The 20,403-nt window shown below is 32.1% G+C and overlaps 4 protein-coding genes across 8 annotated transcripts; 1 reads left to right on the forward strand and 3 right to left on the reverse strand.

The window, feature by feature from the left end:
• Positions 1 to 1,102: 1,102 nt before the first annotated feature.
• LOC8260939 (pathogenesis-related thaumatin-like protein 3.5) lies at positions 1,103 to 2,389 on the reverse strand. Its single transcript, XM_002510294.4, has 2 exons — positions 2,201 to 2,389; positions 1,103 to 1,945 (listed from the first exon to the last, which is right to left on the reverse strand). Exons 1-2 carry the CDS (start codon positions 2,256 to 2,258, stop codon positions 1,251 to 1,253), a joined length of 753 nt encoding a protein of 250 aa, XP_002510340.3. The 5' UTR covers positions 2,259 to 2,389; the 3' UTR covers positions 1,103 to 1,250.
• A 4,600-nt stretch (positions 2,390 to 6,989) lies between these two features.
• LOC8260938 (probable 1-acyl-sn-glycerol-3-phosphate acyltransferase 4) lies at positions 6,990 to 10,294 on the reverse strand. Of its 4 annotated transcripts, none has more exons than XM_048370501.1 (4): positions 10,056 to 10,294; positions 8,729 to 9,118; positions 8,421 to 8,551; positions 6,990 to 7,528 (listed from the first exon to the last, which is right to left on the reverse strand). In XM_048370501.1, the coding sequence occupies exons 2-4, from the start codon at positions 9,079 to 9,081 to the stop codon at positions 7,089 to 7,091; spliced, it is 924 nt and encodes a 307-aa protein (XP_048226458.1). In that variant the 5' UTR covers positions 9,082 to 9,118; positions 10,056 to 10,294; the 3' UTR covers positions 6,990 to 7,088.
• Positions 10,295 to 11,359: 1,065 nt separating this feature from the next.
• LOC8260937 (elongation of fatty acids protein 3-like) lies at positions 11,360 to 12,625 on the reverse strand. Its single transcript, XM_002510292.4, has one exon. It carries the CDS (start codon positions 12,427 to 12,429, stop codon positions 11,521 to 11,523), a length of 909 nt encoding a protein of 302 aa, XP_002510338.1. The 5' UTR covers positions 12,430 to 12,625; the 3' UTR covers positions 11,360 to 11,520.
• Positions 12,626 to 15,684: 3,059 nt separating this feature from the next.
• LOC8260936 (E3 ubiquitin-protein ligase RNF185) lies at positions 15,685 to 17,349 on the forward strand. Of its 2 annotated transcripts, none has more exons than XM_002510291.4 (2): positions 15,685 to 15,926; positions 16,439 to 17,349. In XM_002510291.4, exon 2 carries the CDS (start codon positions 16,463 to 16,465, stop codon positions 17,150 to 17,152), a length of 690 nt encoding a protein of 229 aa, XP_002510337.1. In that variant the 5' UTR covers positions 15,685 to 15,926; positions 16,439 to 16,462; the 3' UTR covers positions 17,153 to 17,349. The 2 variants fall into 2 exon arrangements, with proteins under 2 accessions (XP_002510337.1, XP_015573648.1); XM_015718162.3 differs by having other exon boundaries at positions 15,689 to 15,926; positions 16,429 to 17,349.
• The last annotated feature ends 3,054 nt before the right edge of the window (positions 17,350 to 20,403 follow it).

The following is a 20,403-nucleotide window of genomic DNA, read 5'->3' on the forward strand; positions in this document are numbered from 1 at the left end:
CACATTTATTTAGTGAGAAATTTCTTCTCGTTGAAGTAATTGTATGATCCAAAAGGTCTAGCCGCCCAAACCCACAAGTGTTTGGAACCTGTAGTTTCCAAATTGTATTATTAGAAGTTTCCTCGCATACGAGATTTCCACAAATAGAAAGACTACGAGTTTCTTCTTTTAATCCAGTCATTATAATTAATAACCCCAAAAATATAAACGTTTTGGTATCACATCAAGCTTTCACCTTTATAATTTTACTGCCTAATTGAGTGTTAATTCACACACTTTCAATTAGATAGCATTTCTAAAAATATTTATTCAATTTCTTTGTTGAATTCCTATATGGACTTTCCAAATAATCGTTAACCAAGTTGTGGCTCAAATAGGCCGAAAATATAGCACAGGAGGAAGTTGATGCATCCAACAATGAATTTAAGGTACGTATTGATGTGTTCGGCTACCTATTCCAATGAAGAATCATTCTTTTCTAAATTTGTAAGTGAATATGGATCTCAAAGAGTAACTATGATTTTTGGATTAAAGTTGACAATGATTAGTTGTTTCTTTTCTTGTTCCTCTCTGTTATATAAATATATAATTTAAGGCTGGAGATGTATCTCACATCCTAAGGTTGCTGCTTCAACCAAGCTTCTAAAATGCGTTACATGTCCTTTCACTTGGGTTGGTATTCATTTAAAATCAATTACCCTTAACTCATTTAGCATCATTATTGTCCATATGATTCATTTTTCTTTAAATGTGTCTACGGATTGTATAATACATAAAGTCTACCTATGAATTTTTAATAAAATTAAAATTACAAATGTAACATAAGTAAATTAAAATGATTTTTATATGAAATAAGATAAGTTTTTGCCGTATGCATAAGAAAAATAGGTCAAATCCTTTTGAAACTAAAGTACTAATTCAACTCTTTATCTCAAAAAAAAAAAAAAAAAAAAAAAGGAAAAAGAATTAATTGAACTCAACCAACTGAAGAAGTAATGTGACTTGCCACCCTGCGGTCTTTCTCATTCTCAGTACAAGCAAAAATAAATAAATGAAGAATTCTTTCACCAAACCAACCAACCATATTGATATCAGAAACACATAAAATTAAATTATTTTTTTATTAACTTGTTAAACTAATGAACAATATGACGAATATTGATCCGATCAACTAATATATCCATAAAATAGTTAATGAAATCTATAATCATTCACAGAATAAAATAAGCAACCCAGAAATGAGAATCAAATCATCCAGACCCAGTTGGACAAAATGTAATCATGTAATCGGATCCGGAACAAGTGCAAGTACTTGATGCATCATCATAAGCATAACTATAAGCCGAAGGGCATGCGTTCTTGAACAACGCCGAGTACTGTGTCGGTGAGCAAGTCTGCGGTGTCGACTGATCGCCGGTGCAACAAAACTCCGGCGCATTAAATGCTGCACAAGCACTCTTGCAAGCGACAACCGAACCCGAAACTGAATCCGTAACCCGTAGCTCTGGCGGGCAATTCCCATTAAGATCCGCAACACAACCCGCATATTGACAATCACCTGACCCGCCCAATGCCTTGACACCTAAGCCAACGTTATATCCATCGACTAGGCTAACATCATAGAAATCCTTCTCATTAGAGCTTGGTGCAATAGTGAACTCAGCCAGGCTGACAGGGGGAGCTCCACCGCCGGTGCACTTCAGGGCGCCTCCGCAGTCACCGGTGTCACACTTGCCATTGCCTAAATCATCAAATGTGCACCCAGTTCGAGCCCAGAACCTGCCAGACCAAGTGGGTGGAGCTTGGAGTTGGATTGATGAGCCCGGTGGCAATGCAAAGCCACCGTCTCCGAGAGTTCCAGCGCCGTTTCCGGAGAGAGTTCCAGGCCATATCATGTAGCTACAATGGTTTTGAAGAGTGAAAACCGTGGCATTGCTGAAGTTACCTGCAAATTTGACACAGAAATATAAGTTTGTGCCACACACTATAATAGCTAGTATAGATTTTATAAGTTTGTAATGCATGACTTTGAAATTCCAATAATGTTTTCCGAAAAACAAGAATCAAAATACCCAGAAAGAAGAGAGATTCCAATATTCTTGAAAAATTAAATGAACAATCACCATTTTCTTTTAGAAAAGGAAAAGGAAGGAAGGGCTATATTTATATATTAATGCGTGTAAAGTAACTGAATATTTACCTAAAGAGAAGAGAAGTAGAAGAAGATAACAGCAACATGAGCTAATCTTAGTCGCCATTTTCTCTTAGAAATCTTTTTGCGGGTAATAGTGAAGAAGAAAGAGAAGTTGTGGAGAAGCAAATTGAGAGGGAATGATAAAGAAGAGAAGGTTAGAGTGGTTGTAGGTAGAGGAGTCATGGAAGTCATTATAGAGAGAGCTCTGAATTTATATTTTTGGTTTTGGGCACTCGTCTTTTGCTCTTTCCAATTTTTATTGCTTGCTATCTTTTCGTGACCACTTTAAGATTTCTTATTTATCTTTCTGACCATCAATTTAATTATATGGGTTACTCTTTATGTTTTATGTTTCTTTCTTTCTTTATTTTTAGCTTCCTGTTCATGCTCAAAAAATGTGTCCATTTGTGTGAGCAATACTTATGAATATAAACATTTTTCTTTCAAGTATTAAATATTACCCTGCGCCTCCTTTCTTTTGGTATATTTCTCATGTCCTTTGTTAATTCACATAATCACGTTTTCTAAGAATATTGAACTTACTGAAGCTAATAGTAACGAGGAAAACAAAAATTTAATGATTGAGATAATTGGTAGATTCCGCTCCATTTTTTTCAGGCCGTTACCATATCCTTTTCATGATCAAGGGATTAAATTGAAATAAGATTCATGTAAATTTGGTGTACATTAGTGGTTTAATTTTGTTATAAAGCAAAAGTGATGGGCAATCTCCATGTGTTTAGCCGTTTGCACTAATTAAGGTCGTCTCCATTTCTGGTATCTCTTCCTAGAAAATAACATTACCTCGAGTGATTAATAATGCTCCAGCAAATCAAATTAAGTATCCAATGAAGCCAAAAGATAACTTTTTTTGGGGACTAAATTGACCACATAATGAAAACTAAGGGCAACGGCACGACAGGTTGGAGTAATAATTAATTATAAAAAATAAATAAGTAATAGCAATAATTATTAGGATTAGTTAGCAGAAATGGCGAAATGGGTATCAAGTCACGTGAGAAACCAGGTGGTGCCCCTAAAAAAAAAAAAAAGAGTCCTCACGTGGCAAACATCAGCAAAGCACAACCTCCCACTCTCACACGTCCTTAAGCAGTTAAACACCGCACGTGCTTCCTCCACTCCCCTAGATTCACTACTTTCACTTCTCCATTTTCCAAATAATTTCCCGCTCATATTAATTATTAAGTAATTATTCCCACCCACAATCATGGGATAAAAATTGTTTGCTATTTAGCGTTTGCCTTTCAGGATCATTGATTGAATTGTTGTCCTTAAGCGTTTCATTTAGGCTTAACAGATATATGAACTATCAATAGCTGTTCTATTTTATAAAAAATTTAATTTAAAATTCTTTTATAAATAATTTTTAGTTTTAAAATAAATAAACTAAACAAATTTTTTATTATTTAGTTAATTTGATTTATTATTTTTTAGTTTTACTTTAAAATAATTTAATTCAATTTTTTAAAAATAAATAATAATTTAAAGCATTTTTTTTTATTTTTTAAAAACACTAGCTGAATATTGAAATAAAATATTTTTTATTTTTTATATATTTTTTTAAAATAAATATAACACTTTAATAAAATTTAATTAAATTGATGTCTGTCATTAAATATATAAACAACAACAAAGACAATTATATATAATTTTACCTAACACAATTATCAACCGGCTACTAGGTACTAGCAACAGCTTAATCAAACACGCTCTTACACTAAAATAACACTCGATAGGATCAGCTTCTCTTAGAATCTTTTGCCCAATGTGTAATATTAATTTCATATATAAAATAAAATTATCTTCCTTATTAATTATTTAAATTATCTTGCTTAAATTATTATTTTTATTTACAGTATACATTTTTTGTTGTTATTCATAACAAATTGATAATTTTGTTTATGCTTCTCTCACCTGCATTTTCATATTTATTTTGACTTGTCAATTTAATTAATATCTATCATTAATTTTATATATGTATATTTTTAAATAAGAAAAAACTACTAAACAAGTACAGTAAATATATTTTATTTTATGATTGTATATTCAATTTACATTATTGTATATAATTTTTTTATTAGTATTATAATTTAAATATAAATTACATCATATTAGTTATTTTATATACTAATAACAATAACTTAAAAATATTTACCAAAAACTTATATGAGTCAGTTACTAATATTAATTAGCGGAACTAAATAAGCTTTTATTTAAGTAATATTAGATTTTCTTTTAATTAACCATAAGCTATATAACAGTCATCCTTTTGCATGCCTCTCGACATGGCTTTTATTATAAAGTAGTAAATTTTTATCTATAATTGATAGATGGTAGATGAATTGAAGAGACTAAAACTCCATATTTTCTAATTCTTAATACTAAAGATATTGATCAACAAACAATTGTGTGAGTAGGGTTTACTGAAATCTAAGACAAACTCAAATCATTTGACAACATTTAAATTAGATTTATTTGGGCAAACGAATGTGATCATAAATATGATTTGATGGTTAATGACATTTATTCACATAGTTGAATAGAAATGTTAATGAGATAAGAAAAGGTTTTCTTGTTAGCCTTATAATAAAGAAGAATATATTAGTGAGAATGGATTTGCATATCAGGTACAATATCCGCATCTTTTGAAACAAACTGAGCTGAGGAATTAATGTTAAGCAAAACATTAACGAAGATGCCGACATGAAATAGCTTAGTTAAGAAGGCAATGGTGGCCAATAAATTTGGTCGTTTTTCTTTCGATGTAGTAATAATAAAAACATAGGCGAGTGCAAGTGGTGGGCTGTTTTCAAGAAATACTAAAATGGGTACAAGCTTGTGTCGGTCGCTAGATCAAATGTGTTGCCTTGTAGTACTTCAGTTCACCCAACATAACATTATCTTTTCGTTCGTTTTGACAAAGAAAGATAGACCGACCACCTTTCATTTTCTTGAGCCACTTCTATTTTTATTTTCGTTTTAACAGTTTCGTCTTCTCCACCGAAACGCGGATTCATTTTTGGAGGGCCTCTCTTTTTAAAATTAAAAAAATCTGAACACGATGTGATGGCATTTTTTTAAAATCAACAAAACTAATGTATAAATGTAATTTAGATAAAATAAAAGTTATTGATAAGTGATTAAACTAAACATATATATTTTAAAATAGCTCAATTATATTTATAATATGTAAAATATAAACAATTAGATTTTTTAAAAATAACTCTTTTTTTAATTGATGACGGTGTAGTTGATTTTTTTTGTCAAAACGAGAAAAAACTATCATTTTATGAGTTTTATCTATTGAAGGGTAGAGATAATATTTTCTCAAAAATAAAAATATGAGTTAAGAATAATTAAAGTGATTTTTTTTTTTAATATTTAAAATATGAGATCAGATAGTAAAATAAATAAAATTAATTTTACGAATATAATTATTCTTTTTTTTTAGAGTTTAAGGTGTATTTCAACTAGTCATGTGATCTTTGAATTTTGACGTGCTATCAGAATTTGACATTTGATCGTACCTAAGTTTCAACTTGGATTTACAGCTAAGCATTAGCTTTATTTATTTGAGGGTCATATCCCCACTGACTAAACATTATCCTTCACAATTCTCAATTTTTTATGTAATAAATTTGCTCTTAATTTTCTCTTGTTTTCCCAACTAATAAAATTTTCTGGATATGCTCTAAGTATATGCTGACTAGCTTCGTTAGGAAAGACGAAGTATAGTTAAATTGGAGTATAATGGGATTAGTTAGGGAGATAGAAAGTGGATAACCACATTCCGTGCTGTTGTAGCGCATTACCTAACAGGTCAAAAATCCAAGTTAGCATCAAAAGAGAACCCAAAATGCTCACTAAAATAATCTTAGGATTATGTTTTATTGCTTTTCCAGTTCCAACCACATGTTTCGAATTTCCAAACTTAATGACGACAATTGAATAGAAACATTGTTTTTGTCACTCAGGTGATTTTGATGACACTCAACTACTTTCTTTCCTCTTTTTTGTTTTTCTTTTGCTACCCTTATCAACTACAACTGTTTTTATCTTATGCAGCATCCTCATGTAAGCTAGGACCATCCTTGTCTGGAATGTTTTCTTCTTCATTCCTAAGAGCTAAGGTGAAGGATTGGCAAAATGAAGCAGATTGATGTATGAATTAGAGCTTTATTCGATGAGTAGCAGGTCATGGGCGGCAAGCATCCATCATGTTTTACAAATCATGTCAACTAAACAAAAAATAATTAGCTCTCTAATCTCTACCCTGGGTCAGGGTTTATCTTCTCTTCGTCGTCCCCTTGATAACCACACCAGGCCTAATTATGGGCTGGAGTAGAGTTCAAAAACTGGACTATTCATGTTATGAGAGGGAAGAGGAGGACTCGATTTAAAGAAACAAGGTACAATATGCCACCTCAATCCAGCAACACAACCACTGATTCTAAAATCTGCAATTTTTTTTTTCAATTTTTCTATTTTTAGCAACAAAGCTGCCATTATATTTGGTGTCGGAGCTTGGATTACAGTTGTAAAGGCGGTTTGCTTGTTATGCTAAGTGGGAAGCAAGGCAAGCAAATAAATCTACTTGATAATAGTGAAGCTCATTTTACTAGAAATGACGAGCAAACCGCGAGGAATGCATCATTTAACAAAGAAAACATACTATCCTTTATGGTATATGGTCAAGCATTTCCCCGCTCTGCTTGGTAAAAAATGCAGTCCACAAATACCACAAGTTTTTCATCCTATATCCTTTAAAAAAAAAAAACCCAACACTGTAACAGAGGATTCTATAGATTAGCAATCAGTTTCACAAGGGATCTAACTTGTATGTTGGCTATCTTCTATAAAAAGCTATTCAATACTAAATTTTCTTGTAACTAAACATAGAATTAAAAGAATCTACAACTGGTAATGGCAGAAAATTAAAGTAGGTAACTAAGGAAAGGAAAACACATGCTAAACTTACATATATTTTGAACCAAACGGATGAGAAAAGGGTGAGATAAGTAAATATGGCAGTCAAGGAAATTACGATTGTAATATTTACCAAGCATCTCAATGTAGATAATTCTCCTTCTGTTCCTTCATTAGGGAAATGGCCCCGAGTTTTAAACCCCGACAGCAACTCATCCTTTATCTGGAAGGTATTCATTAACCAAGTAGCAGCCTCACTATCAGAGACTGGGATGTCATTGACCGGGATACGCCGAATATGAATATGAACTTCTGCAGGATCTAGGCCAAACACATTGTCCAAAAAGCTAGGGCATTGATGCTTGTACGCAATACTTACATCATAAACTGCAGTTGTGCATAATGTATGATAAATATCAGGAAGCATACAAAATAAAATTGCAGAACAATAATTCTCTGTTAACCATATATAGTCTTAACATATTATGCGAATATAATCCCAGATAAATGTTGCAAAATTGATTTGACATAGAACCTACTACTTCTACCTTTCACAATATTCTCCATCAAATGATAATGCAATTCAAGCACAGTTCCTTCTATATTATTCACCAAGAGCAAGAATCATATGCTAGCCTATAATTCCTCATGTCATGCAACCTTTTATAGAAGTGGAAGGCATGTTTGCATAGAATCAAATGCTACCCTACAATTTTCTCATTAAAGCAGATCATCTTTATGGAGCCTTTTTAAAGTGCCAGACGTGCTTCCCAAGGTAATCATTTATTGTTAATGATTAATAATATTGTGCCTTCCATAGAATTGTTTGATTTTTCTATCTTTCTTAGTGGAATGGTTGAAAGGTTTCAGTGCCAAAGATATGACTGAAAATCATATGAGAATTATTGTTTCAATGGACAATACACTTCATCTTCAAAGCGATTGCCAACAAATAATTAGTTACAATCCTTTTTGTAAAAAAATTCAGATACTAATACATACTAGAGATGATTAGTAACAGAACAAGCCTGCATTCAGACCTTGTATGAAATCATCTCAATTAGTTTTCCATATAACAGTTGTACAAAATCATAGTGTCATGACAACAGCAAATTATGCAGATTAAGGCTGCAAAGATCTTTCAAGTTTCAGGATTAAATAATGATAATCTTCATGAAATTCTTCTGTGCAGTTATTATGGAAATTGGCATGGCAAGACTGTGTGATACTATATATATATTCCACCACAAATATAGCAGTAAGATTAGTTGAAAAGAACCTGCATCCAATGAACCCCGAAGAACTTCCAAGCAAACACAAAAACCCCTTGTTTTTGGAAGCAGCACATTCTTCAGCACAGGAAGTCCAACTTCAGCTGCAAATTTTTGACTCCCTAGGCATTTCTTTTCACTGTGTAAAAAATGCAAATGAAACCTTCTCAGTGGTCTTATTATAGATATCATGTACAAGCGAAATTTTAGTTGTGCAATATATGCCTTGAACTGCTCAGAAAGCAAACTGGTTTTTGGATGACTCAAATAACTTTAAGCATGACCACATGGTACATCAAGGAGAAAATAGGCTTACGTAAAATCAGTCCCTTCAGGGAAAAGAGCGAGCCATAAGGGATCTTGAGGATCTTTAAAAGTTGAAAGCATTATGCGCATGACGGGTTCATCAACTTCCCACTTCCTATCAACTGAGATGAACTCCAAAATGTGAAAACCCCAGCCAAAGACGGGCAATTTCATCAAGCTGCTCTTGAGAATATACTTAATCGAGCCCAGGAAACCTTTCCGTAATGCAAGATCCCACAAGTACATCCAATCAACCTCAGTTCTGTGGTTGGCAATAATCAAAACCCGTTCTTCTGCCGGAATATCATCCCCAGAAAATACAACTTTAGTCCCATTGATCTTCTCAAATAGAAAGGGCCACATAGACAACCAAATAGAGAAGATGAAAGAGCTTGCTCTTCTGCGAAAGTGCACGCTGGCAAACCGTGTCAAAAAGGCCAGTGGAGCAAAATACACTAAAAACATAAAAGCAGTAGAAACAAACACCATCAAACATATCAGACCCCTTAATAACCTAAAAAGAGTTAAAGGGCGGTTTTTTTGTCTATAAGTATGGTTGGGGGGCTTGCAAACTTCCATCTCTTTCCAGGATCTAATGTAGATAACTTCCTTCCTCTTAAGGTTGTCTGCAATACAAAATGTCGTATTGCGTGAGATGTCCACTACCGTATATGAAGATACAAAAGAAATTGACACATAAATAAAGATTAGGAGAGATGTCATAAGCAGATTAAAGCATGACGCCACTCATTATCAGACAACCAACTACAACTGTCAATCTAACTCAGCAGTATAACTCAAGCTATCAAGCCCTGTTCGGTGCGGAATTTATCAAGGGATGAACAATAGTAAACTGTAAACAGGAATTCTATGAATAAAAAGGTTAGTTCCTGATGGGTCGATTCCGCGCTAGTAATCTCAAGGACTTACAAAATATTATATACATATCAACTATAAAGTAAATCAGCAGAATTATCTGCTGCTCACTTTGAACAGTAATGACATAAATTTAAAACAGGAAGAAGCGAACCATCAATTGTAACAACTCTAAATCTAAGAGCAACAAAGAAACTAAAAGATAATCAACTGTAGATTTACTAGAACCTCACAACCTACTATCTATTGAATTATAACCGAAGCTGATTCAATTGAATTATGAAGATACCTTAATCATCAATTACTCAAATATACACAGGAATTTTTTTATTTTTATTTTTTCCAAAAAAACCAATCAAACTGCATGCAAAAGAAATTCGTAAACTGAATTCAAATATAAATAGACAAACAAATCTTTAAAAGATAAAAAGAAAAAAAAAAAAAAAAAAAAAGGAGTTTACCTTGTATCGAGAGAGAAAGTCAACAGATACGAAGAGAGAAGGAGAAAGAGGAAATCTTGGATGAGAGAAGATGTATTTTCCGGTATGTAAAGGAAAATTGAAAGTCGCCATGATAATATTACTATATATGCCCAATAAAACAGGAAAATTGGAATCTAGATTCGTATTCAGAGAAGATTGCGCGGGGATACCAACAAGCTTGTCCAGCTCACTCATTCGCTATTGGCTAAAAGAAATATACGTCAAAAACGGTGATGTGAAGGAGTTTCATCACCTCTGCTTCATTGGTTAGACTTGGACAAAAGTTGCAAATCAACCGAGTCGGTCGTGCTCTAGTCATCATTTTTAATTTAATAAATATTTAATTTTATACTTATTTAATACATAAATTAAATTCAAATTAGATAAAAAAAACTATTCCGTTCTACTTATTTATAATATCGTCTTCTTATTTATAAATGAAAATGATCATAATTTTTCAATTTAATATTCTTTTTACAATTTATTTTTTTTATAATAAAATATATATATTTACTTAAACATATTGAGGTTTCTATTTGATTTTTAATAAATTAGTAGAAACTGTGTTTATTAAATTAATTTATACACGTGAATTAGAAATAAATATAATAAACTAAAGTTAGATTCAAACACGAGCTGTCCAAAGGTGACTTCGCAACTGGATTGTAGAGTTTCTGTTGGTTTGTGACTTCACATTAGCCCTCCGGTTGCTTTTTGGAGTGATGATTTTGAAGAGATCAAACCCACGTGCATACTCATCCACACTTTTTGCTTTCCCCCTTTGGGTTTCAAATCTGGTGCGCCAAATAGGCAGATAAAGAATATGGGCTTAATTGCTTTGTTAATATGGGCCTTAACGAGATCGGCCCATCGTTCAGAAAAGAAAAGATAGAGATAGAAAGTATATGGGCTTGATCTTTTCTACGCATCATCACTGCTTGCGTAGTTGAGGATATAATTCCTCCAAGAAAAACAATGTGCAACAGTTCCATAGTAAGACGTTAAGAAGCTTCTTGGAGCAAAAATAAAATAAAATAAAATTCATATTCTCCAAATTGGTCATCTATGCAAGGCATTGATAATTTTATTTTTTCTTAAAAGAATTAATAAGGTGGAACATGAGATCACTACCCACGAAAGATAAAAATAATAGGGAAGAAAATTAGGGAGCGGCGGGCGGCTAGCATTTTCATGGCATTGACCAAGCAAAAAATTGGCAATGATCTTCTTAACCATAGCTGGTTCTTACATTCTTTTCCCGCATCTCATGTAATAAGAACATATAAAGCCTTTTCAGAAATTCAGTTCTTTTTTTTTTTTTAATCATGCATTGTACACTTTTAGCTTCTTTACACAATTACATGACAAGATACATTAATTTTATACAAACGATGGGAAGGGCAAGAAAGAAAAAGATGAGCAAAACCTAGTTCAGGCGAGCTCATTATCTAGATTTTTCTCTCTCTATCTCTGAAACAGAGTACAAATGCCTTGAAGAACTCTCGTATTCACTCACTTCACTAGCCTTCCTCTTTATCAAGTGTACCTTGACGTAAAACCTCAAAAATAAAACTAGAATCACGCCATTTAATACAGAGTTTAAGCCCCAAGCCATCATTCCATTGCACCCACCTTTCAAGAAATGCAAGAAAAGCACTCCAAAATGGCAAACAATATTGCATCCCAAGAGCACAAACTGGCAATTCACTACAAAAAGGAAATGGGCCCTTGGCAACCCCATTGCAGTCCAGAACCGATATCCATAAACTACCGAGTTTAGTAACGTGGTTAGAAGTATAGCTAATACTTGAAAAGATTGAGAGAATTCCAGCCAAAGAAATGACATTAACAAGAGAATAGACTGATTAAATAGTGTAAAGAATGATAGTTTACGGTACTGGAGGATTATAAAGAATGTTCGAAGTAGATGAAAGAACCGAGAGAGGTAGAAAACGTATGACCAGAAGAAAACTCTGCCGGTGGGCCTCGTGCCGAGTGGAAAACAAAGGAGCCACTGGAACGCAGTGGTTGTCTTGGTGCGTCGCCAAAACCAACGTGTTTCGCGGATTTCTGCTGCTGTTGAGAAAAGTAAGCCAATGAAAATGAAGGCTGAGATTAGCGCCACGGCCAGGCTGTGGATTGCTGGGACTGGACCGAGTGAAACCCGGCGGTTGCGGCTAAGGAAGAGGTAGAGGAGAAGGTGGAGAGTGACGGCAGAGATGATGTAGATGGATATAGCAGAGAAGAGGAAGGACCATGTAGAGCCCCATGTCCGGGTAATGCTCCACTGGAAATTTACGATTGATGGATGCTCTGACAAGCAAGTCTTGAACGTAGATAATCCCATTGCCATCTTTAGGAGAAATGTAATGTAAATCTGATGGGATGCTAATAAATCTTGGATGCTGCAGATACCAGAGAAAGGGAGATAGATAGTCAGAAGAAGAAAAGAAAACTTTCCCTGTGCGAATGAGAATGCAAGATAGAGAGCTATTAGTTTAGTCTAATGGGGACAAATGTCAAGACTTGGCTGCTGGACCTTTCCAATTGGAGGTCAGCGCCATTGCTTTTATAGGGATTGAGAATTACCAAATTTTATGGAAACTCACAAGGGGACTTTTCAAAGATGATTAGCATAATATATCTTTGGGCACATTATTCTTTTCTTATTATCCTCTGTGTGTTGAAAAATTGGATGCCACAATGAATTATTTTATAGGATTTCAAAACTTCAATTCAAAAAGATGATTAAAGATTAAAACATGGGGGAATTCAAATAGATTTCTATCAGATTAATCATGAAAAGGAAAAGTCCAATTATATTCATCTATTTTAATGAAACAAGTAATGTTCTTTTATAGTTTATACTCAATCTCTGTTGATCTGTTGTATTTTTAAGAAATTCTTAACCTTTTTTCCTTGTCATCCTTAATTTTTTTTTCATTAGGATGTATACGAAAGATGTTATTTGTAGTGAATACAGAAAATTGTGCTAACAAATATATTGAAATTTCCAACTTTAAATTAAATAAAGTCAGAAAATTACAGGATCAAGAAATGGGTTTTGCAAAAAGAAAAAAGAAAATAAAGGTTAACAAGGAGACAGTTGCAAGTGCTATAGTTCTTGCGTTGCGTCTAGAAGGTGCGCCGTCAGTCAAATATTACTTGACGTTCTAGAAAGTCTGGTGGTTACAAAAATGGGATCCGATTAGTGTTGGACTGTTCCAGTCGGAGACCGTTTGGATCCACGCCCTTCAAAACAAAAAAAGAAAAAAAATTATTTCCTAAAATCGTAAAACTGGTAGTTACAAAAAGGGGATCCGATTATTTATATCAACTTATAAAACTGTAATTTTTGTCTTTTTATCTAAACAATAATTTCTTAAAATATTTTTTAATCTTAGAAAATAAACATATTAATTTTAATATTATAAAAATTAAAAAAATAAAATGATTATGACCATTAATAGACATATTAATTATGATATATATAATAATTCAGATATATACAAACGATAATGATATATAATTTTTATATTTATACTGTGATTTATTAACTTATGAGTTACTTTCTAATAATATAATAATTTTAATTCTATAAAATAATTCTAAATTTTATTTTTGTTATTATATTAATTAATATTTTTAGTTATATATGATTTTTAATCTTAAAAGTTAGTATTAAATATATATAATTAATAAAAATTAATAACTATTTTAACATAATTTTATATTTATTATATTAATAAAATAAAATAATATTATAAATTTTTATTAAAAATGACACTTTTTAAGTAAAATTAAGGAGGGAACTCTTAAAGATCTCAAAGTTGTTAAAATAAATATAATAATTAGTTTTAAAATATTAAAAATTTTAATTAAAACTTTTTTGTAACTTTTTTATATTATCATTTATAATAAAAATAGTAATAATACTCATCCAATGTGAAGGTAAATTGACAATTACTATTAAAAGTTGAGGATGGGAAAAGAAAAACAATAACTTTTCATATTAAGCGATAATTATATGAGAAGCCATTTTCTTTCTTTTTAATTGCTCAAGAAAAAAAAAACATCGAAAGGTTTAGTATTACAATAAAGTAAATGCGCTTCTAGTGAACTTAAATTTATAACTATTTTATTAATATGATTAGCTAATATTAGAAAATAATATTTTCTTAAGAATTTGTATATAAGTCTTGATTGTACTTACTTTTTTTATTCATTATATTTTTATGTATATCTAATAATTCATGAATTATAATAAGATATATTTTTTTTTTGGTAAAATTGTTGTGAGAGCCAATATTTTCTTAATTAAGTTTTATGATTAAATCCAAACTAGATAGGATCAATTCGAAAGGTTTTGGTAAGTTGTCATAGTTTATATATTCTTTTAATATTTTTATATATTTATGAAATGTTAAATTATTTTACATGTAAAATAATTATAGTATATAATGTATATATTAAATATTTTATATAAATTTGATTTATAAATTATTTTAAATAAATACATAAAGATACACCAAAACTTTAGTTTGAAGCACCTGCATTCCCTCTTTCTAATGCATAGGTAGCTTTTGATACTCTCTAGAAAATTATAGGAACTCGCATTACTATTTCAGTTTCAGAAATTTCTTTTTTAAATTATACATTTTGTGACGTAAAATGTTGTCAAAAGAAAATTATACGTTTTGTAAATAATTTTTTTTACTAAAATCAATGTGACTAAAATATTAACTAGACTCTGTAACATGTCATTAAAACTTACTTTTTAATAGACAAGCAACTATAAGTTTCTTATGTAAGTAATTCATGTTAATATGTTGAAGAAAATTATATATTTATTTATGTTTGATATATTTTATTTTGATTAGAGTATATACGACCAATTAAAAAATTATAATTTAATTAGGACCATAAAAATATTAAAAACCTATTTAATTATCATGGAAATGAAAAAGCAAAAAGGAAGAAAAGAAGAAGAGGAGTTAGGAAAAGAAAAAATATTTACCATTTTGTACTTGGTTACTAATACATTTAGCGAGAAAAATAAAGAAAATTAATTATATTTTGAGTTTTTTCTACTAATATTATAAAAAATCAAAAAAATAATTAACTAAACTTAAATTTGTTTAATATGAATTGAAATTTGATTTCAAAAACTATTTCACTTTTTTTCTAAAGAATTTTATACCCAGAAACAATTAAAACTGATTTTCATTTTATTTCCTTTTTTCTTTTTTACATCTTCTCATCCATTTGCAGTTTAATTAGAAATATGAAATATTAAAAATTAAATTAAGTTATTCCAATAAAAATTAATCATAATCTCTCAAGAATTCAAAATCTCATTTATTTAAGATTTGTTTCAACAATTTAAAATTAAATACATAATGAATCGGAAAATCATATAACCTTATCATTACATGATCACATTTGATCGATGCCTACTTTATTTTAAAACTATTATATATTCACCGATATCAACAATGAGTAGTTTACGTAACAATTGATAAACTGATGCTTTGCAAATTTCCAGTGGGACAGTACACTAGCGGACACATCGGACGGTAAAGACAAAAGGAAGTTAAAGAGGCCATTAGATTGGCGACAGCTGGTAAAATCCGGAGATACCAAAACCAAACAATACGCGCTAAACATGGGAAAGTAACTTGGCATGGAATGGAAAATTTCTATCTGAAGGTGGAAAATTTAAAAAAAAAAAAAAGAAATTAAATATTCTTCATCGTCAAACTAATTTCCAATACAAATTCTCACGACTTCTCTCATTCTTCATTTGGATCGATCGGTCTTTTCTACTGTCTGTAATTATATAACAGCAAGGTTAGTAATTGTTTTTTGATATTCTTTTTTATCATGGCATTTATTATATATTTTCCTTGAAAATCTAGATTTTATTTTGATTGTGGATAAGTATCTTTTGATTTTGTTAATGATTGATTGTATGAATCTTTTAGAAGTGATTAGCCTCAATTGTATCGTAATCCACAATTGCAAAAGAGATCTGAGGAATTTTTTTACATAGTATTTTGGATTTTGTTAGGTTTTTTGGTGTTTATGATTCTAATTTGGACGCTTGAATGATTGTTGGAAGAAGTACTACTTTTTAACTGTAGAATTCAAATTCATAAGTTTAATTGAATGAAAACCTTTTAGACTTGTAATTAAGATCTCCCATTCATTATGGAACTTTTAAATACTAGAAGTTGCTGGTTTAGAACTCGATCGGGTAATAATATTGCTGTTTTTCCAATTTGTTCCTTGTTAATTTTATTATTGCCTTCGCTTCCTGTATTAATTTAGGTATGTATTGTGATTTTATTAGGCATTTTCAGGTTTTGAGGGGTAGTAGTTGGGAGATGGCGAGTAGTGGGTTTGGGGAATCAAGCAGGCCGCCCCAAAGCCCTCAGTTTTCGAGCAACTATAGTAATGGTGATGCTGGCAACTTTGAATGCAATATTTGCTTTGACTTAGCTCAGGATCCTATTGTAACTTTGTGTGGCCATCTTTTTTGTTGGCCTTGTCTTTACAAATGGCTTCATTTTCATTCGCAATCTAAGGAATGTCCAGTTTGTAAAGCTTTGGTGGAAGAGGAGAAGTTGGTTCCTTTATATGGTAGAGGTAAAACATCGACTGACCCTAGATCAAAGTCTATTCCTGGTGTTAATATTCCTAACCGTCCGGCTGGGCAAAGGCCTGAAACAGCTCCTCCACCTGAACCGAATCATTTTGCCCAACATGGGTTTGGTTTCATGGGAGGGTTGGGAGGCTTTGCGCCAATGGCAACTGCTAGGTTTGGAAATTTTACACTGTCTGCAGCTTTTGGTGGTCTCATCCCTTCACTTTTTAACCTTCAAGTGCATGGATTTCCTGATGCGGCCATGTATGGTACGGCTACTGGCTTTCCTTATGGTTTCTCCAATTCATTTCATGGCGGCCATGCACATGGATATCATCAGCACCAAGGGCAAGGACAGCAAGATTATTATCTGAAGAGGCTCCTTTTCTTTATTGGTTTTTGTGTTCTTCTTGCTCTCATTTGGCAATAGATTAAATCTTTCATCACATCTTACTAATGGATATATAGGGCCTGCCAATTTAATGTCTTTGTAAATCTATTAGTGCGTTTTTTTTTTTTTTTTATTTGGTACTGAGTAAATTGTCCATAACATACACAATACTGGTACTCTTGTAGCTTCTCCAAGTCTTCATTAGCTATGTGGAATGCGATTTGCATGTTTTGTTATTGTTGTATTGCAAGTTATCTGGCATTCATGCTTGCAAATGGCTTATTGATTCTAAGTGGCTTGTGGCCTTTAACTGAGACCAGTAATCTTGGTAAGATTGATGGGTCTCTATGATTGATGGATTTGAAGAGGGACTAATCAGATTCTTTGGGAGGCTATGTGCTGTCCTTAAAATGAGTTGCTTTAGTCTGATTATATTTTTTGTCCCAGTGCTTTGGAGTTCGGTGCTTGGGTCAATTCAGTGTTCCAGAATTAGTCAATATATGGTGGCTTCACTCTTCAGAGCAACTATTTTATTTATGGCCTCTTCACTTGTGAGAGGAACTAGCATATATGTACTGGTGTATGAGAAGGGTTCGGTATGTGTTGAATTTTTTTGGATTTTGTAGGTTCTTTTTCTTTCTCCCGTGTTTTCTAATTTTTAGGGTCCTGTTGAGTTATGACTTAAGAGGGTTATTGAACTGTGCTAAGTAGAGTCGGCTCGTGTGGGCAGATATAAGTACATCGGCTATCTTGAATATCAATATGATTTATAATTACGGGTACATGGGCGGTTTTCTGGGATGTTTTAGATATGTTGACAAGACCAGCCATTTCGGTTTAAATGGCTTATTTGCACGTCCTAGTCCTCTATTATGCTTGATTCTTCGAGATATGTCTGTACTATATCGAGTAGTTGCATATGACCCGGCTTAGATATCAACCTGGGAATGGATATGTACAAGACAGCTCCTGCAAACTCGGAAACAACAAATTTAAGTTTCTATGAAGCCTGAAGCTCTGTATAGAAAATCATAGGCAAGCGCCAGCTGTTTGCCTGCAAGTTGCTTTATATGATAATATTCTGGAAATGGGGTGGTTAAATTAGGCATATACATTTGGGTATGAATATACTTGAGGTGCATTGATGCAAGGAGATTTTGCATACAGGAAGTTCCTTTTTATTTGGGCAGGAGTAGTCCTTAAGGTACTGAATCAAATGCCAATCAGTAGCCACTGGAAGAATTTGGAAGCATAGCATTTCTTGTTCCTTTGCTCCTAGACGTAGTCATCACTTTCTCTAAACGAAGGACAAAAGGAAGAGAAAATTAAAGCATTGTTAACACAACAGATTTGAACGTGGGAATAAGCTTCAACCTCAGAACAAAAATATGCATCTGGTATGTGCTTTTGCTGCTTTATATCGTAATTTATGGGAAAGAAAGAAATAGTGTTAGAAGAGGAGGAGAAAGAGAATTGGAAAAAAAGAAAAATTAAAGATGAAAATTAAGCACCCAAATAATACATTTTTAGAAGAATTAAAGAATATATATTGTTAACTTAGAAAGTGTGAAAAAAATAAAATATTTTTGCGAGTAAAAGGAGCTAAATTGACCAAATCAGAAAATATTGTGTTAAAAAAGGCGTGGCAGAAAGTTTAGGGGCAAATTGGCAGTTAAGCCGAGGGTTATAATTTCCCGGATTGTTTGAGGATAGCTTGAGCATAAATTAGTGCATCGCCTCCTCCTTTTTCCGCAAAGACACGTGGTCCTAAATTGGGTGTTCAGCTGAACAATCAATTGAGTATTTTTTTCAATGGTATGATCCATCATTTAAGAGATACTTGTTGATTGTGGCCCCTTAATGCCACAGAACTCTCTTTTCTATCACATGGGTTGCCAGATTATAGGTAACATGCATTTCTCGCTGTGAAGCTTTTGTGCTTTTTCCATTTCTTGTCACCCTCCCTACTTTCCTATTCATTACGACTTTGTCCTTCTACACTTGTGCAATTAAATATAACTTAACCAATATATGTACATACGTATACATGATTGGGGTGAAGCATTTTCAGCCAGTAAATTCTCTACGTGCACTCTAGTGTAATCTTCCGTATTTAAGCTTGAAAACAACATCAGCCAATGGAATAGGTTCTTCCAGTACCCTGCTGATCAAAATGCTAAAAAAATGGGGATCTTTCTCAATTGAATGTGGATATTTCTTTCCACTTTCCACTTTAGACCCGCCATGAGAGACTTTCTTATTTCTTGGGAGCTGAACTATCATGTTATTGGGTGGAGATATTTGCTGGTTTGTTGAGGATGTGGGGCGCACGGTTGCCCCTCCATAGTGTAAGCAGCTATTACAGTTTGTGCATACGATGGTCTCTTACATGTATATGTCTGTCAGCCATTCCGGTTACCGGTAATCAAGTGAACGTTTATAGTTTAGTAAATCACCATTTTAACTCTCTCAACAATCCCATTCCACATCCACTTTAAAATTTTAAAAAATAAAAAAGTATATGAAAATTGCGACTGGATTAGTTTGCCCAAAAAATCCACCCAGTCAAATGTTTTTATGTTTCAGAAAGCAAAAACTCCATATATTCAACCAATTTTTGTAATTTATTAAAAGTAAAATCTCATTTGTAAATGTGTTTCCTCGATTTAAAAAAAGCACTATGAGTTGCACTATTTTTCAATTGAAGGAGCTTATAGACACAATATTTCCTTTTATCTTTAAATAATCGACTTATATTTTTCTAATATTGTCTTTTTATGGTATATTTTTTTGAATAAATGATAATATTAGATGTTTTCCTCGTGTTTCTAATATCATTTAATTGCCGTTTTATTGTCCATTTCATGCTAACTGGAAAAAAGAGTAAAAGATTACTAAGAAATTATATGGTTAAATAATTTTTCTGATCAATAAAGACAATTAGATATCGGATAAGAACATCTACTCAGAAAGATGACCAAATATTAGACAAGAACATCTATTATTAGATCATATGTCTTCTTACTTAAATAACCATTTTTAGTTATTGACGAATAACGATGATGGTTATTTAACTTATTTTATTTTATTTTATTATTATCGTTGAAATTATAGTCATTGTAATAAATATTGGCCGATAATATCTCTTAAAGATTAAAATTGAAAATAATATCTTACTAAAATTGAAAGAATTAAAAAGTGTGCTAATTTAGAAAAATTTGTATTTAGTAGATACTTTTGGAAATATGAACATGTTTTCTTTAATTGGTATATGCATTATTTTGGTGAAT

Source organism: Ricinus communis, chromosome 2 (assembly GCF_019578655.1).
Source record: "Ricinus communis isolate WT05 ecotype wild-type chromosome 2, ASM1957865v1, whole genome shotgun sequence".
Lineage (NCBI taxonomy): Eukaryota > Viridiplantae > Streptophyta > Magnoliopsida > Malpighiales > Euphorbiaceae > Ricinus > Ricinus communis.

Excerpts from the sequence above, each read along its gene's own strand:
- LOC8260939 (XM_002510294.4), bottom strand. The coding sequence starts at position 2,258 with ATGGCGACTAAGATTAGCTCATGTTGCTGTTATCTTCTTCTACTTCTC. Across the intron at positions 1,946-2,200 it reads TCTACTTCTCTTCTCTTTAG|GTAACTTCAGCAATGCCACG; the intron begins GTAAATATTCAG and ends TCAAATTTGCAG.
- LOC8260938 (XM_015717318.3), bottom strand. The coding sequence starts at position 9,297 with ATGGAAGTTTGCAAGCCCCCCAACCATACTTATAGACAAAAAAACCGC. Across the intron at positions 8,552-8,728 it reads CCTGAAGGGACTGATTTTAC|TGAAAAGAAATGCCTAGGGA; the intron begins GTAAGCCTATTT and ends TTTTTTACACAG. Across the intron at positions 7,529-8,420 it reads TCGGGGTTCATTGGATGCAG|TTTATGATGTAAGTATTGCG; the intron begins GTTCTTTTCAAC and ends GCACAACTGCAG.
- LOC8260937 (XM_002510292.4), bottom strand. The coding sequence starts at position 12,429 with ATGGCAATGGGATTATCTACGTTCAAGACTTGCTTGTCAGAGCATCCA.
- LOC8260936 (XM_002510291.4), top strand. The coding sequence starts at position 16,463 with ATGGCGAGTAGTGGGTTTGGGGAATCAAGCAGGCCGCCCCAAAGCCCT.